General features: G+C 36.6%; 1 protein-coding gene across 2 annotated transcripts; it reads right to left on the bottom strand.

The window, feature by feature from the left end:
* Positions 1–3,769: 3,769 nt before the first annotated feature.
* Positions 3,770–12,795, bottom strand: LOC113646188 (complement factor H-like). 2 transcript variants are annotated; one of them, XM_027152255.2, is made up of 8 exons: positions 12,634–12,795; positions 12,256–12,465; positions 11,843–11,948; positions 11,686–11,762; positions 10,808–10,996; positions 7,899–8,090; positions 7,595–7,774; positions 3,770–4,310 (listed from the first exon to the last, which is right to left on the bottom strand). In XM_027152255.2, the coding sequence occupies exons 1-8, from the start codon at positions 12,698–12,700 to the stop codon at positions 4,114–4,116; spliced, it is 1,218 nt and encodes a 405-aa protein (XP_027008056.1). In that variant the 5' UTR covers positions 12,701–12,795; the 3' UTR covers positions 3,770–4,113. The 2 variants fall into 2 exon arrangements, with proteins under 2 accessions (XP_027008056.1, XP_047666263.1); XM_047810307.1 differs by lacking the exons at positions 3,770–4,310; positions 7,595–7,774 and having other exon boundaries at positions 8,027–10,232.
* Between the last annotated feature and the right edge of the window lie 3,204 nt (positions 12,796–15,999).

Genomic DNA, 15,999 nt, shown 5'->3' with positions numbered 1-15,999 from the left:
TGTGTTTTCACTGCTGTGTGTGCATTTCGGATGGGTCATGTGTGTGTGTGTGTGTGTGTGTGTGTGTGTGTGTGTGTGTGTGTGTGTGTGTGTGTGTGTGTGTGTGTGTGTGTGTGTGTGTGTGTGTGTATGTGTATGAATACATAATTTTGGAGTGTGCTGATGGATATTTGTGTTCATCAGCCACAAGAGTGTTACAAAAGGCAGGCACTGATGTAGGTGAGGTAGGATGGAGTCAGCGTTCACATTCATCCCAAAGGTGTTCAGTAGGGATGAGATCAGAAAACAACTACATATAGCAGGAAAGGTCAGGTGACCCTAATACTTTTGGAAATATAATGTATACCAAGTGTATCACCAAGGCCATATCCCAAACTGTAGGGAGATTCCAGCTCTGTCCTTGAAAACAACTCAAAATTATTGTGATGTTTTACAAATGACAAAATTAATGTTAATTAAATTAAGCACTTCGTGTTTTTTTGGGTTGACACCAGGGGCAGTTCTAGGATTTCATCTTTAGGGGGTTTTAGCCCTCAGTGAGAATTTAAAACAAGAAGAGTTCTATATTATATGACAACTCTGGTAATAAGAATAGTGACATTTCACTGCTTTTGGTTGCCATCTTTGCGTCTTTCCGCCGATTAAAGTTATAGATAAACGCCTCCACCTCTGACTGCGCGTGCACGCTGCGCGTACCTGTGCTTCTCCGTTCAAATAAAGCAGACAGCTGAAGACGCACTTTTGAAAGACTACAACACACGCGTGTAAAACCAAAGTAAAAAAAAAAATCGCTTTTGGATCAAACTGATAAATAATTTTCTTTCCCATCGACGACATGTCCTGCATTTTAACGTCATTTTTATTGTTTATTTATGAAAGTCAAAATGATCCTTATAGTTTTAGGGTGGCTGAGATTACAGACAGGGGGCTGAAGCCACCCTAAAAAAGGGCTAGAACCGCCCCTGGTTGACACAATTCACAACGCATTCGCCAGGAATCCTTTTTGACGCCGATTATTACAAACATCTCCCTCATATATGGCCATGTGTGTTCAGGAATGTCCTCGTTGTTATATTATTATATTAACATCGGTGACTCCCTCTGAATTAACATTAGCCATTCCTTTTGTAGGCGTGCTGCTCTTTGTTAGCTCCGCTATCCTTAGTCTATGTCTGATAGCCAGTAAATAATACAGTACACCAGTCACATGGGGAAAAAGCCGCACAATGATATGATGATAGGCTGGAAACAGCGCTCAATGAGAAGAAATAATACTAAAAGTACCGAGTCCATTTTGAAAATGCTTGAAAAGTAAAAAGTACAGATATTTGTGTAAAAATGTAATGAGTAAAAGTAAAAAAGTTGTCCGAAAAATAAATAGTGGAGTAAAGTACTGATACCAGAAAAATGTACTTATGTAAAGTAACAAAGTATTTTTACTCCGTTACTTCCCACCTCTGCTAGAGACACTATAGGTACACTGTAAGGTTAAAATAACATATCCAGGGAGACTCTAAGGCCACGTTCACACTGCAGGTAAAAGTGGCCCAAATCCGATTTTTTTTGGGGTCAAGTGACCAGGTCAGACTTCTTCAGGAGTAGTGTGAACACTCAAATATGGCCCAGATCTGATTTTTTCAAATCAGAACTGGGCCACTTCCACATGTGGTCCGGAATCAGAACCAAATCTGATTTTTTCCAATGTGGCCGCAGTGTGAACAACCAAGGTGGATTTGATGCGACTTTTACGTCAATATACATCGACATTCGTCACAATTGTTCTTATTATTATTTTTGCTCAACACACACTGATATAGATATTTTATCTATATATATGGGCCACATTTTAAAAGGTAATGTGAACAGCCAAACAAAAAAATCAGATCTGAGCAAAATATCCGAATTGAGCATTAAGACTTGCAGTGTGAACGTGGCCTAAGTTCAGAACAGCATAACTAGGGACACTATAAGGACACCTTAACATCAGAATAACATATCTGGGGACACTCTATAGTCAGAAGAAAATATCCACACTATTGAACATTGGGAAAATCCAACCAAAAATGGACTGAATCGGCAATTAATTAAAAAAACAACTCCGAATCGAAAGATTTGTAAAAATCTAACAATTAAATTGTAAACACACTTTTCCACAATATTTTACCTTTATTCACATTTGTAAAATAAAGTATTGTATATTTATTTTAGCCCTAATATCGTGGCATAACACTCTTTGAATATCCAATATCTGAAGCTGGCAAAATTTCTGGATGCCTTGGGATGAGTAGAAATAAAGAAGCAAATGGAGTGAAATTAGCGTCACTGCATTTCATAATATTAGCAAGCACTAGATGATAATGTGAATGGGATTCCAGTATCTGTACACTAGGATGTACAGTAGCTGTATATATAGCCAAAATATATCTAGAATTTATGTAATTTTTATTGCATTTTAGTTTACTGCATTTCAAAACATACCAATTCAGCATATGGGTTTAAATTCCACAATGATACAGCATTTTACAGACTCTTATTTGATAGAGTATTGATCCGCCAGTATAAACAAGACAAAATGTATAAAGGTTTTCACTAAATAAAGCTATGTAAGAGTGTGTTCAATACCTTTCTGGGCCACTCAACACTCTCTCACTCTCCCAACCCATCACAGGGCACACACACACTCTGGACAATTTTCCAGAGATGCCAATCAACCTACCATGCATGTCTTTGGCCTGGGGGAGGAAACCGGAGTACCCGGAGGAAACCCCCGAGGCACGGGGAGAACATGCAAACTCCACACACACAAGGCAGAGGCGGGAATCGAACCCCGACCCTGGAGGTGTGAGGTGAACGTGCTAACCACTAAGCCACCGTGCCCCCCGCCACTCAACACGCTTAATAAAATGTTATTTGAAAATGTTATAAAATGGATTTAATGTAAAATTGTGCTTACTTTATCTGTTTAGATTTATTGAGTTAAATCAAATGTCTCGTCAAAGTTTTATGTGAATTGCTCCATTGGAACTGTGCTTAAAAAAAAGGTTTGCTACGTTTTGGTCACTGAATGTTTGGGAAAAAATATCACATTGTTTTTTTTTGTTTGCGTGGTTTTTGTTTTGTTTTACTTTGTTGTTGTTGTTTTTTTAATAGAAATTTGAACACAGCTGATATTGAGACCCTGATAAATAAAATGTGTGAATTCAACATAAATAAGGTCAAAACCAATATAACTAAAAACAATAAATCACTGTGCTTGTAATAGAAAATGAATTATATTGCCCTGAAGTGATTAATCCTAGATGCTCAGTCTCACTTCCTTGCATAGATCGCACAGAGTCATGTAAGCAGACTCATGTGATTTATGGCATTAGAGAGCTTGATGCTTTGTTATGATATGCGAACTGAGTGAACAGAAATCTCGACAGGGTTCTTATGAATCTTTTAATCCCAGGAAAAAAGTCCCAGTGAAAATAAAGTAATAAAAATGCAAAGATAAATGCATTTGGTTGAATGAAATCTAGTGTTATTGCATATAGAAAAAAAAACCCTGTCCCTAGAGGTCTTTTTTTCCTAGGGAGTGTCAGGTGGCATCTCCATCCCCTTTATTCCCATAAGAGGCAGGAAATGTGGCACATACTAGTGGCTAGTGGCAGGAAATTACAGGCTAAAAAAAAATGAAGCTAGCCCTAGCCTAGCATTTTATATGTTTTTTTTCTACTTCATTGAGAGTGGTGTTGTGCATCTTCACAGACCACAAGGGTACACAATATATTTAATACAGTAAAAGTTTATTGAATTAGATCATTTGACAGGTGACTGAAAGTTTGCAAAGCAATTACATTTGTAATTCTTCATATAAGGTCACAAGATTTACATCTGAATGTACTTCCAATTTCTACTTGAAAATATCAACAACTCATGTCTAATGGTTTAACACTACATTACCTAATTCACCTGATACTTTATATGAGTGACACTAAGATGCTATAATTATATTTATTTCTAAAAAAAACTAAAGAAAAACATGGTAATTTAATATTCATCCAAATTAAAAGGTCATTTAAGTTTCATCCAAACTTCTTCATTCATAGTTTAGTAGAAATTTGATGTACTTTACTGACAAGATGGCAAGTTCATAACTCCATCATTGCACTGCTGACGGAATTCCAAGGAATATCTTTTTGGTTGTCTTCTATACTGACATTTAAAAGTAATATGTTCTTCATGGGCTGCGAACATTTTTCTTTTTTTCCCATAATATTGCTGAATGTTACGAGCATCCATGTCTTCTATGTTCACAATGCAGGGTTCTGAAATAGAGTTCAATATTAAACTTGTGTTTGTTTTTTTAAATCTCAACAATTCATTTGAAATAATGTGACAAGGATTTGGTGCCTAGCATAAGTATTGACCCAATTATTTTTTCTTTGTCTGTTCCTGTAAAGGGTTGCCACAGTGGATGAACTGCATATCTATACATTTCATAGAGGCAGAATATATATATATATATATATATATATATATATATATATATATATATATATATATATATATATATATATATATATATATATATAACATTTACAATATATATTAAGAATTATATATATATATATATATATATATATATATATATATTATATATATATATATTATATATATATATATATATAATATATATTAGAATTACCTATATCATTATATTCATATATATATATTATTATATATATATATATATAATATATATATATATATATATATATTCAGAAATAAAGGCCCAGTGTTGTTATCTGCTTCTGTAGCCAAATTGCTTCAAGGTTTGATGTGATGTGTTTAGTGGCTGTAGATTAAGAATTACAAGGTGCAACTACACATTGAAAATATTGCCTTGAACAGTCAGTGCCATTTATGATCCAGAAAATATTGAACATCTTGAAGACTGAATTAGGAACAGATTATGTGCGGTTTCAGCAGGTAAAAAAGCTGTTTCTATAGAAATTATAGCATATTAGAATAAGTTTATTAATGTAAAGACTTGGTCATAAAGCTTGTCTGCAGGAACATTAGTGTTATGTAGCTATGGCAAAGTGATTCCATCCAAATAAAGTTAGATTAAGTAGTTTTATTTTTGATTGAAGCAGAGACTTTTTCCAATATTATGTGTTCAATTATGTTATATGGTTAAGGTTTTTCCAATGTGTGGTATCAGTGTTATTGTTTCAAATTTGTTAGTATGATTGTTAGTATGATAAGGGATGTAGGTTGCAGGAAGGTGTGTGGCCTGGCATACACTGATTAGCCATAACATTAAAACCATCTACTTAATATTGTGTATGTCTGCTTGTGCCATTAAAACATCCCTGACACATTGAGACAAGACTTCTGAAGGCACGCTGTTGTATCTGGAACCAAAATATTAGCAACAGTTCATGTATGTTGTTTGTGGGGCCTCCATGAATCAGAGAATGAGATCTAGGGAATTTGAAGGACAATATTTGCAGTGTTGCATGGAGCTTTATGCTGCTGAAAACAGCCACTGCCTCTGGGAAATACAGTTGCCTTGAAAGGGTAAGTGGTGTGTGCTTGGCTGCATTTATACATTTTTAATGTTGACTTCTCTTCCTATCCCTATCACAGCAAAGCATGCCTAAAGCAAGTTTGCTGTAGTATCTGTGGTTAGAAGGAAATCATTTAAGTATTGTAAGTAAGTGATGTGGGACCTCCATGGATTATGCCTGTTTGTCTATCACGGGCATCACCAAATGGCAGACCGCGGTCCGGATCCGGACCTAGTGACGGGTCTGCCTGGACCCGTTAAACTTCTAATATTATCATATTAAGCATCTCCTTATTATAATCTAATATTATAAGATTATATAAGCTCTTTGATATTAATAAAAAGATAAATCTTTCTTTCATGTAATTATAATTAGTAACTAGTTCTAGTAATCTAGTTATTACGACAATAGCGTTATCAAAAGCCAAGCCAAAAACAGATCATTTCTGTTCCATACTCCAGAGCAGAAGGTGGCAGTAATGCACCTAATTATGCTGGCAGGACAATTAAGATTCAAACTGCTGGCAGGACAGTTACATGCCCATTTCTCTCACTAGGAACAGAAGATGGAAAGGGAGGTAAGGAGAGGTGGAAAGGAGAGAGGAAAAAGGGAGCTGCTCGAAGCTCTGCACTTTTCTTTTATTCAGTAAATTCTGCCCTGTTCTATTTTACGTGAAATGTTCTTTTGCCTAAGGTTCCTGTGCTATTAATGTAGTTAATGTTTAAAAAAGGGGCAGCACAAAAGTATTTTGTTTAATTTTTTCTTAAAGATTAAAAGCACTTTTATTTTATTCAGAAGATTCTAAATGTGTTACATTACATGAAATATAGGCCCTAAGTTCAGGCTGCTCAAAGCTGTGTTTGCACTTTTTATTTATTTTATTCAGAAGAAATTCAGTGTCTGTTGTCTGTTACTTGACATGTAGTAAAGACAACTACAGGATTGTTTTCCATTCAAGTGCCATACAAGTTCAGACTTTGAAAACACTTCAATTTTAACAATAAATTATATAGAAATGTATGTGTGTTATTGATTTTAAGTGACAATATAAGATTCGGACCTTTGCTGGGAGGACATTTTAGTAACTGGACCTCTTTGAAGTTTAGTTGAATACCCCTGGTCTATCACATCTCATAGATGCTTAATTGGATAGCAATCTGGGGAATTTGGAGGCTGAGGCAACATAACCATGTTCCTCGTATCATTCCTAAAATATTTTGGACTGCAGGATGGTGCATTGTCCTGCTGAATGAGGCCACTAATATTAGCATATACCTCAACTGGCTTGCATTCTCATAGTGCCTAAAGGGTCCATATCTTTCCCAGGTAAGTGATACACACAAACCTGCCTGCCCACATGACAAAAATGGTAAAGTGATTCATCAGTCCAGACCACATACTTCCATTGCTCCATGGTCCAGTTTGGATGCTCACATGACCATGCAATTTTTGGTTGTGGACAGGGGTTAGCATGGGCAAGCTTACTGGTCTGCAGCAAAACAGCCCCATACACAGCAAGCTGCAATGCACTGTGTGTTCCGATACCTTTCATTCATAGCCAGAATGAACGTTTTCAGCAATTTGTACTACAATAGCTGTGGGATCAGACCAGCCAGAAAGGTCAGATAGCTTTCTCTCCCTGTGCACATCATTGAGCCTTGGGTGCTCATGACCCTGCTGTTCTGGAGATGCACTAATCCAATCACCTACTATAGTCATCAAAATTTGGCCCTTGCCAAAGTCGCTCAGTTCCTTATGTTTGTCCATTTTTCCTGCTACCAGAATTCATGACATGCTTGCAGATAACTTGCAAGCATAACTTTTTATGTACATATGCACCATGTGTGATTATTTAGCTAACACACAATGTTATCCTGTTAAATGATCTCTAGCTATTTTGCATCACAATGTTTTTGATGAAGATATTTTTTGAACCAGTGTTAAATATCCTATATGAATAAAGTTTGCAATAATTTCTGGCAATTCTTGGTTTTACAAAATTGTTCAAATCCCATATGCAGTGTATCTGTACTCACTTAAACATTTCAGCGATCCGCTCCACATTCCATCTGTACAGGTCTTGTAGGACTGACCAGATAAGGTGTATAGGCTTTGGCACATGTATTTAATGCTTTCTCCAGAGCTATAGTAGGTTTTCTGTAAAGTAGTTATATCTGCAAAGTCAACAAGTGGTGGTGGGCCACAACCTTTGTTCGCTGTGAACAGACAGAAAACTATATATCAAGAACATTACAGTAAAAAAGGGTTTTTCCTTCTTTTATTAATGTTTTAGACATATTGTGTTTAATCAAGCACAATCAAAATATAGTAGGTTTTCACCTAAACATGTAGGGTATGAACTACTCCATGTTCCATCTTCTCTGCAGGTAACTGATGATTGTCCTTTCATAACCCAATCAGAATGGATGCATTTAAAGGTTAATGAATGTTTAGGTTTAAATGGTGGAAAATCTCCTCGAACTCCAGCAACAATTTTTACAGTATTGAGTTCTCCTACTTTGCAAGTAATTTCTGTGAAACAAACAAGTGCAACAAATTAAATGAAAACATTATTAAGAAAATTATAGGGCAACTCAAATAAAAATAATGAATGGACCCCGTTTTGACTCGCCAAAATATTGCATTGCAAACAGATTCTGATAAGATGACCAGAAGGAATATATATATATATATATATATATATATATATATATATATATATATATATATATATATATATATATATATATATTAGAAATTTAGCAAATCTAAAAACTGTAAATAGAACTAAGGTAAATATAAAAAAAAATATTAATGAATGGTTGTTGTTCCACATTTAGCAAATCTTAAAGTATCTTTTATTGATTTTTGAAAATAAATTTTACATAACCTATTTTTTTTTTCTAATTACAGCTTCTTACGGTTAATTACAGTTCCTAAATACTGCATGCTGCTATACTAACTAGGAAAGTTGCATTGCATTATCTTAGGTATCATCGTGTTGTATTCATGTCAAATTCATGTTTTGTGCATATGATTTTTTTTATAATTTAGGCCCCTGTTTCAGGAATTGAGTTAATTTACACTCTATAGTCACTATATGTGGAGACCTGCCAACCACACCTACAGAAGTTGACTATGGACATTATGGTTTACACAATGGGCTTTCCAATTCATCTCAGTGCGGCTGGGTTGGGTTGAGATAAGTGCTCAGGCCGCTTGAGTATTTCCAGATCAACCTTTTCTATATGGACATTGCTTTGTGCACAGGGCCATTGTCATGTTAAAATATCTGGTATGAAAGTCTTGGTTCTAGTAAAAAGAATTTGACTACATAATTACAGACAAACACAATGATAACCTGTCTAATCTAATAACACATATACAGTATTTTTCTGCTTTTATTAGGTATACAGTATTGAGTAACCATTCACAGTGCATGTTTTAAAATAAGTGAACCTTTGTGCTAAATCCTTTTCTCAAAGCTAATTGTTTTAATTAATCTGATAAGGATGGAAGTGTCATTTGTACAGGTGCTGTAACCCTTTAAATAAAAGGCATAAAGTCTGGTTACTCACAAATCTGTGTTTAGTCAGAAAACATTGTGTAAGTCATGCCTTTGGTGCCATTACCTTTCAAAGGGCCTTAGAAGACACATTATAGAGATGCACAATTAAAAATTACAGTAGCATGCAAAACATAATCAAAAACCTTAATTTTTTCCTTATTATCCTTCAAAGTATTTGTGATAAATTCATAGTTCTTTTTCTAATAACTGGAGGAGGCTGAAGTGAATGCACATCAACATTTGAAATGCAAATGTAATTCCTGTCAGTCACCTTTGATTTTGCCAAGTTTTTGGATTTTTGCCATTCCTCTACAGTACATATTATGTCCAATCAAGACAAAATTTGCAATATACCCTAGATCAGTGGTGTCCAATCTTATCTGGAAAGGGCCGGTGTGGGTGCAGGTTTTCCAACTAAGCAGAAGCCACACCAGAGTCTACTAAAGCCAAGAACAACTGATTAAACAAGTGGAATAAGGGGTGGCTTCTGCTTGGTTGGAAAGAAAACCTGCACCCACACCGGCCCTTTCCGGATAATATTGGACACCGCTGCCTTAGATATTTAGAAACTGCAAGAAAGAAATACTGTAGTTGGAGTCACGACCACAGGTCAAAGCAGCAGTGGCAGCTGAAGCAATGATCTTTCCTTCCAGGACAGACAATTGCACCATAACAAAGCATTCACATCAGGAGTGAAAAGTCTGTAGATTGTTGTAAATAAAAAATCTCAGGAGATCAGTAGTTTCTGAAATACTTGAACAGCTCATCTGACACCAATTATCATACAACCGTTAAAATTAGAGATCACACATTTTCACTATTCTGGTGTTTGTTATTCAACTCTAATACAATTTAACTACTTGTTTCAATTGTTGATTATTAAAATCAAACTCTACGGCTTTACAATTATTTTACATTTACTTAACATAGCATGTTATCCACATGCTCAGTTATGCTGATTCCGGCATTGAGATGGCTCACAGCGAACTCCCGAGTCCTCTCACACTCGGAGCCAATCATGTGGTTGAGGTGAAGTTAACAGCCTCCAAGGCGCCTGAAGTACACCTCCTCGGGAGTTCCCGCAGCGGACCCTCAAGCTCGGAATCCTGCAGACGACGAGACCTCTTTGTGGAAGTTTTGAGTAAATAGTACACTGGGCTTGGGCAAGAGTAAAAAGGGTCACAATTTATTTGTGCTGCTGCACAACAGGACCCAATACTTCTTGTGTAGCATGAGGGAGAAAGGGCCCCGACCATGAGATTTTATAAACATGATTCAAACTCAGAAAGCTGAAGAAAGGGAAACATCACTGGTTAACGCTTGATCGTCTTCTTACTCATAATCTTACCCTTACCGAGTTGTGCTTAAGTTGTTCATGAGTATGAGTCTCACCATCTCGTCTCCAGCTTCTTCTGACCCTCTAATATTTTACACAAACAATCTGGTAATAACAAGTTCTAGTCACAAACAATTTCTAATCATGCACACAGGTTCTTCTGACCACAGAATGAGGTCAGACCCTTACAAAACAGCTTCTTAGAAAAAAATTCCATCACAGAACACTCCCCGAAGCTCTGACCTGTATATGCCATATGCTATATTCTTGGTTGCTACAGTAACTGAATGAATATGCAGGCACATGTGTTCCTATTGGATGGTGAGTGTCTATGCATATTCTTACCTTCACATATAGGGCTTGGATGATTCCATACTCCATTTTCACCACATGTGATGTCTTTCTGCCCTACTAATTTAAATCCAGATTTACAAGTGAATTGTAACTGATGTCCATATCTCAGTAAGTCATCATTATCAGGAAGTCCGTCCACAATGATGTTCTCCTTAGCTACGGGTGGAGAACATGTAATTTCTGAAAAGAAAAAAGAGATAAACAGAGACTGCTATTTGAATATTTTGGAAATCTCTGGATTTGGTTCATATATATTTCACACATAAATGACATATTTATGTCATATATTTAATAAATGATCAGTACCACATCTTATTATTGCCGTTAAACTTTAATGATATTAACCAGAAAATTATTATTCTTCATTTTTGATTTTGTGCTCTCATTTTCATTTTGTGCTCCATATGGCAAGCTCTAAAATAAGTAGTCAAATGTATTTTGGAAAAATTACAACTTAATAAAACTTTTGCATACTGTTGCATCAGCATCATCACTGGTTGTTCTGAATTGTCCTTTACATAATCTGCCTCTCTAAGAGGTTCAATATTGTGACATCGATATACGCTTATTAAGTGACACATATCTCTAGGTGCCAGAGAGCAAAGATATTATCCACAAACGGCAGAATCCTCCATTATCATGTTTACATTCTTTTGAAATTGAGCAGTAGATAGTGGGATTGAAATTCTGCTACTCGCTAACGCTAGCAGAGCTACTCCAAAGATAGCCTCTGAGTGTCATATGATCATAACATGGCTTTGTGTTAATAAATGGTAAATAAACATGCTTTACAAGCCAGTATTAGTTGAAAGTCCAGTGTAAAATCCTAAGCATATTAAGAACATACAAAACCATCTATATAGTATTACCTTCACACAAAGGCAAGTGATTGTTCCAACCCGCAGCAAGACATGTTCTGTTGTCTATAAAACTCGCCATCTGGTAACTAATAGAAAGTTTGCATAAGATAACATTTAACATTATCTTATGATAAATTGTGCTCAAATTGACTGAAATTGCACCTACCCTTTATTGCATATGTATTTGATAGTGGTTCCATAAACAAATTCGGTTCCATTTACAAGTATAAATCGACCGTTTGGTATGTCTTCTGGAAGCGCACATCGTTTACCTGGTGATGTATGAAGAAATTACAATAGTTTATTATTTTAAAATAAACAGCATATGACTGTAAAAAAGAAGCTTGAATACCTTAACTACTGTACAGTCAAACCACAATGACCGTCAAAGGGAATCTCTGACTAGCAATTATTGTAAACGATAAAAAAAAAGTTTTATTACGTTACAAAATAAAGATAATACAAATTTATTGTTTTATTTTAAAACATTCCTTTTCATATCCAAACACACCTGACTGAAACTGTTGGCCTGAATCAGCTTAGTAATATGCAGAAAAAATATTTTCCATATTGGCTTACGTGAACATTTAGCATTTCGAGTCTTTTTCCAATTGTATCCATCACAAATAAAGCTTACTCTTCCTACATATCCTGGCTGGCAGTTAAATACCAACGAATCCCCCTTAGTATAACTGCTTTTCAAAGTCTGAGTCGAAACTTCTGCATTTTCTTCTGTGGGGATCTCTGTGCAGGTTGACAGCTCAGAAGGATGGTCACTGTTCACACCATCTGTCACAGTAACATATCACTTTTAAATATTTTATTAGTACTATACATGCATTAGAAATATACATGCACAGTATGCCACATACAGTACACAGATGACATGATTTACAATTACTGGCAACAAACAAAACAAAAATAACAATAATTAATAATACAGAATTAAATTCTTACCATCAAATGCTGACGTATAAACCCTTGCCAAGAAAAATAAATACAGGACAAAAAGACTTGACTCCATTGCTCCACGTCAGTAGGTTTACTTACCAAGCATTATGATATAAATAGTAGGCAGGATTAATATTTGACACTCTAAACCCACCCATTTTTACACTTTTCTAGGCCTCATGGTAAATTAAGAGTTGTTATGTTGTGAAATGAAGCTTTTGTAAGGTTGTTTATGTGGTTAATGTTTAAGTGATGTGTACCTATGACCCCATCTTCAGGTCTGTTCCAGAGTAAAAAGTACAGAGTGTTATGTAAACTGTGCAACCCCTGTTTACAGACTACTCTGATGTGCACAAGGAGAGTTACTGCTCTCATCTTTTTTACATTTCCTAGTTAAATTTACATGTCAAAAGAAATTTTATCAGCATACAGTATGAGAGTATGAAGTGACTGTTTTAAATGTGCTCTCTCCTACATCTTCAGGTGTGGCATCATGACAAACTTTAACACTTTCTTAAGCTTGGGCATTTGAAATCATACACATATTAAAATTAAAGCAGCTGTAAGAACACCACCAGCAGCTCCCCGGTGTGGGCACTCACCTGAATACTAACATCCGGTTTCCCTTGCGGGATTATTTAGAATTTAATTGGCATGCACACTTTGTACCATGCAAAGTATCACTACTCTGTTGCATACCAAGCCGTTGTTTCGCCTTGTGCTCTCTTTGTGTTTTTCTGTGTATGACCATCGCATTAGTTATCTGCATGATTTTGCCTTTCCCTTGCCTTGTTTGCTTCACTATCTGCTTACCTGATTTTTGATATCTCCGCCTGTTTTCTTCGACTACGAGTGTGTTTTACTTCTTGGAAACGTTTGACTGTTTTCTAATAAAGCTCGGTAACTTTCCACACATGGATTCCTCTGCACAAACCTTACAGGATACTTCACCTCCTGCAAATCCAGCAGATATAACACAACTTCTGTCACTGGTGGCTCACCAAAGGGAGCAATTAGCGGCCTATCAGGATTAACTTACTGCGCTGTAAAATAGAGAAATTTGACACAGTACTGAAGAAGGCACATCAATGCTTCTTCTTCCTGAGGCGGCTGAGGAAGTTTGGAATGAGCCCCAGCATCCTCAGAACATTCTACACCTGCACTATAGAGAGCATCCTGACGGGCTGCATCACTGCCTGTTTTGGAAACAGCACCGCTGATAATCGTAGAGGGTCGATCCTGAAAAGGGTCGTGCGAACTGCCAGCCACATTGTTGGAGGTGAGCTTCCCTCCCTCCAGGATATCTACACAAGGCGGTATATAAGAAAAGCCCAGAGGATCATCAGTGACTCCAGCCATCCGTCCCACAGACTGCTCTCTCTGCTCCCCTCAGGAAGACGTCTCCGCAGCATCCGATCCCGCACTAGCCGACCGAGGGATAGCTTTTTCCCTCAGGCTATCAGACTAATTAACAGTAATAACTAATACACCTCCAGCATACTTTCACAATATGGTATGCCACACACTGCATTTTAACTCCAACAGCTCAACACTGGACTATACACACACTGCATTTATACTACATTTATACACACTGGACTATACATACACACTGCATTTTATGTAATATAATAATCTATTTGACATTAATCTATCTGTTACAGCTGGACATGTCTGTATCTGTACAGTCTGTTGCACCTTAACAAATTACATACATATTTACTGTATATTTATACTTTGCATTGTAAATATGTCTACAGGTACACTGTGTGTACTGACTATGTACGAGCATATTGCATCTTTTTCACATTTGCACATTTTCACCCGATTGTAAACTGTTCTTAATTTCTGTTTAATTACTGTATGTAAACTGTTCTGCGATTTCTGGAGTTCGCTCCCAAGAATTTCACTCACCATGGCACATGTGCTGTGGTGATGTGACAATAAAAGTGACTTGACTTGATTTGACTTGACTTGGCTCCACCGATCGCAGGACTGGACTGCTGCACCGTGAGACACGGAAAAACAGGTGCGTTCCTCCGATAATTATTTTTCTTCTGCTGCAGTATATCACACTAGCCATTAATTTAGACAACATAATCCAGAACGGACCATCAGGCTCACAACCTACAGGAGAGCTCTGTACCTACGAGACATTACCTACCCATGAAAGTAGGCTGAACCCGTGTATCTTTAGAAGAGTGTCAACATCGCCTTCGCCTCCAGCTCTGTTTTTACGGCGGTCAACATCGATGTGCAAAGAAGGCCGCCCCATGCCATTCTATGGTGAGCCGCGAAAATTGCGAAACACTGGCTCTTAGAAATTAGTCACCTGATAATCTTGGACTAGTGGTATGCAAACTGCATGGGATACAGTAAGGCTGGCAGCAGGAAAAAACTCCTCCCCACCAAAAACAGATGATTCCTCATAGGCCTTTTTTGGCTACCCTTGGCTTCTCTAGGACTTACTGTCACCAGGCTCCCTAGATTCTAAACAAAAGTCCCATTTTCCCTCTCTAGAAAGTTCCTGCTCCATCTATACAATACCATATATTACTTCACATGAGACCACAAATCACAAGAAAATAAATGAAAATATAATTGAAAGACATACTAAGTAACCAAATTTACCAGATTACAAAAGGCAGAGAACATCAATTAGGGCTTCAAATTGAACAATTGAATTGTAAAGACTTTTCCAGAATATTTTACCTTTCTTCACATTTGTAAAATAAATGATTGGATATTTATTTTAGCCCTAATATCGTGGTGTCACACTTTGAATATCCGAAATCTGGAGCTGGCACAATCTCTGGATGCCTCAGGATGGGTAAAAATAGAAAAAGTTCTCTTTAGTCATGAAAAAAAGTGTCATTTATATGAGTCTGATGGAAAACATTATGCTAAACTTTAAACTTGGGAAAGACGGAACCCAAAGCATCTAAATTAGTGAAAGGTGGAAGAGGAAGTGTCCTTGTTACTATTATTACATGGCAGGGTAATTGAAAATGTTTATCAAAACTCGGTCTCCATGCAAACTGACCTCAGAGTCTTCTGGGGTGAGCATTCATGTACTGTAGGCCATGGCAGTGGAGTGCATTGCCTATTGTTTTCTTTCTGACAGCTGTACATGCTGCCTCCAAGTTTTTCTGAAGCTCTTTCTGAGACACATTATGTGAGGGTTGTATACTTGAATTTAGAGGTAGGAAAAGCCTTTTTCTTCAAATTAGTTCAACATGCACTAATGCACTAGCCAAGCTGAATCTAATTTACACAGGTAGGATGTACCTTGCCTTCCCTTGCCTTGGTGTACTGCAATGACTACATATTGGGTTTTGTTTTTTTTGTTTTTTTGCTTGGTTTTTGTTTTGT

This window comes from Tachysurus fulvidraco, chromosome 2, assembly GCF_022655615.1.
Source record: "Tachysurus fulvidraco isolate hzauxx_2018 chromosome 2, HZAU_PFXX_2.0, whole genome shotgun sequence".
Taxonomy (NCBI): Eukaryota; Metazoa; Chordata; class Actinopteri; order Siluriformes; family Bagridae; genus Tachysurus; species Tachysurus fulvidraco.
Note: the sequence above shows the minus strand (reverse complement) of the source record. Positions and strands in the feature narration are given on the sequence as shown.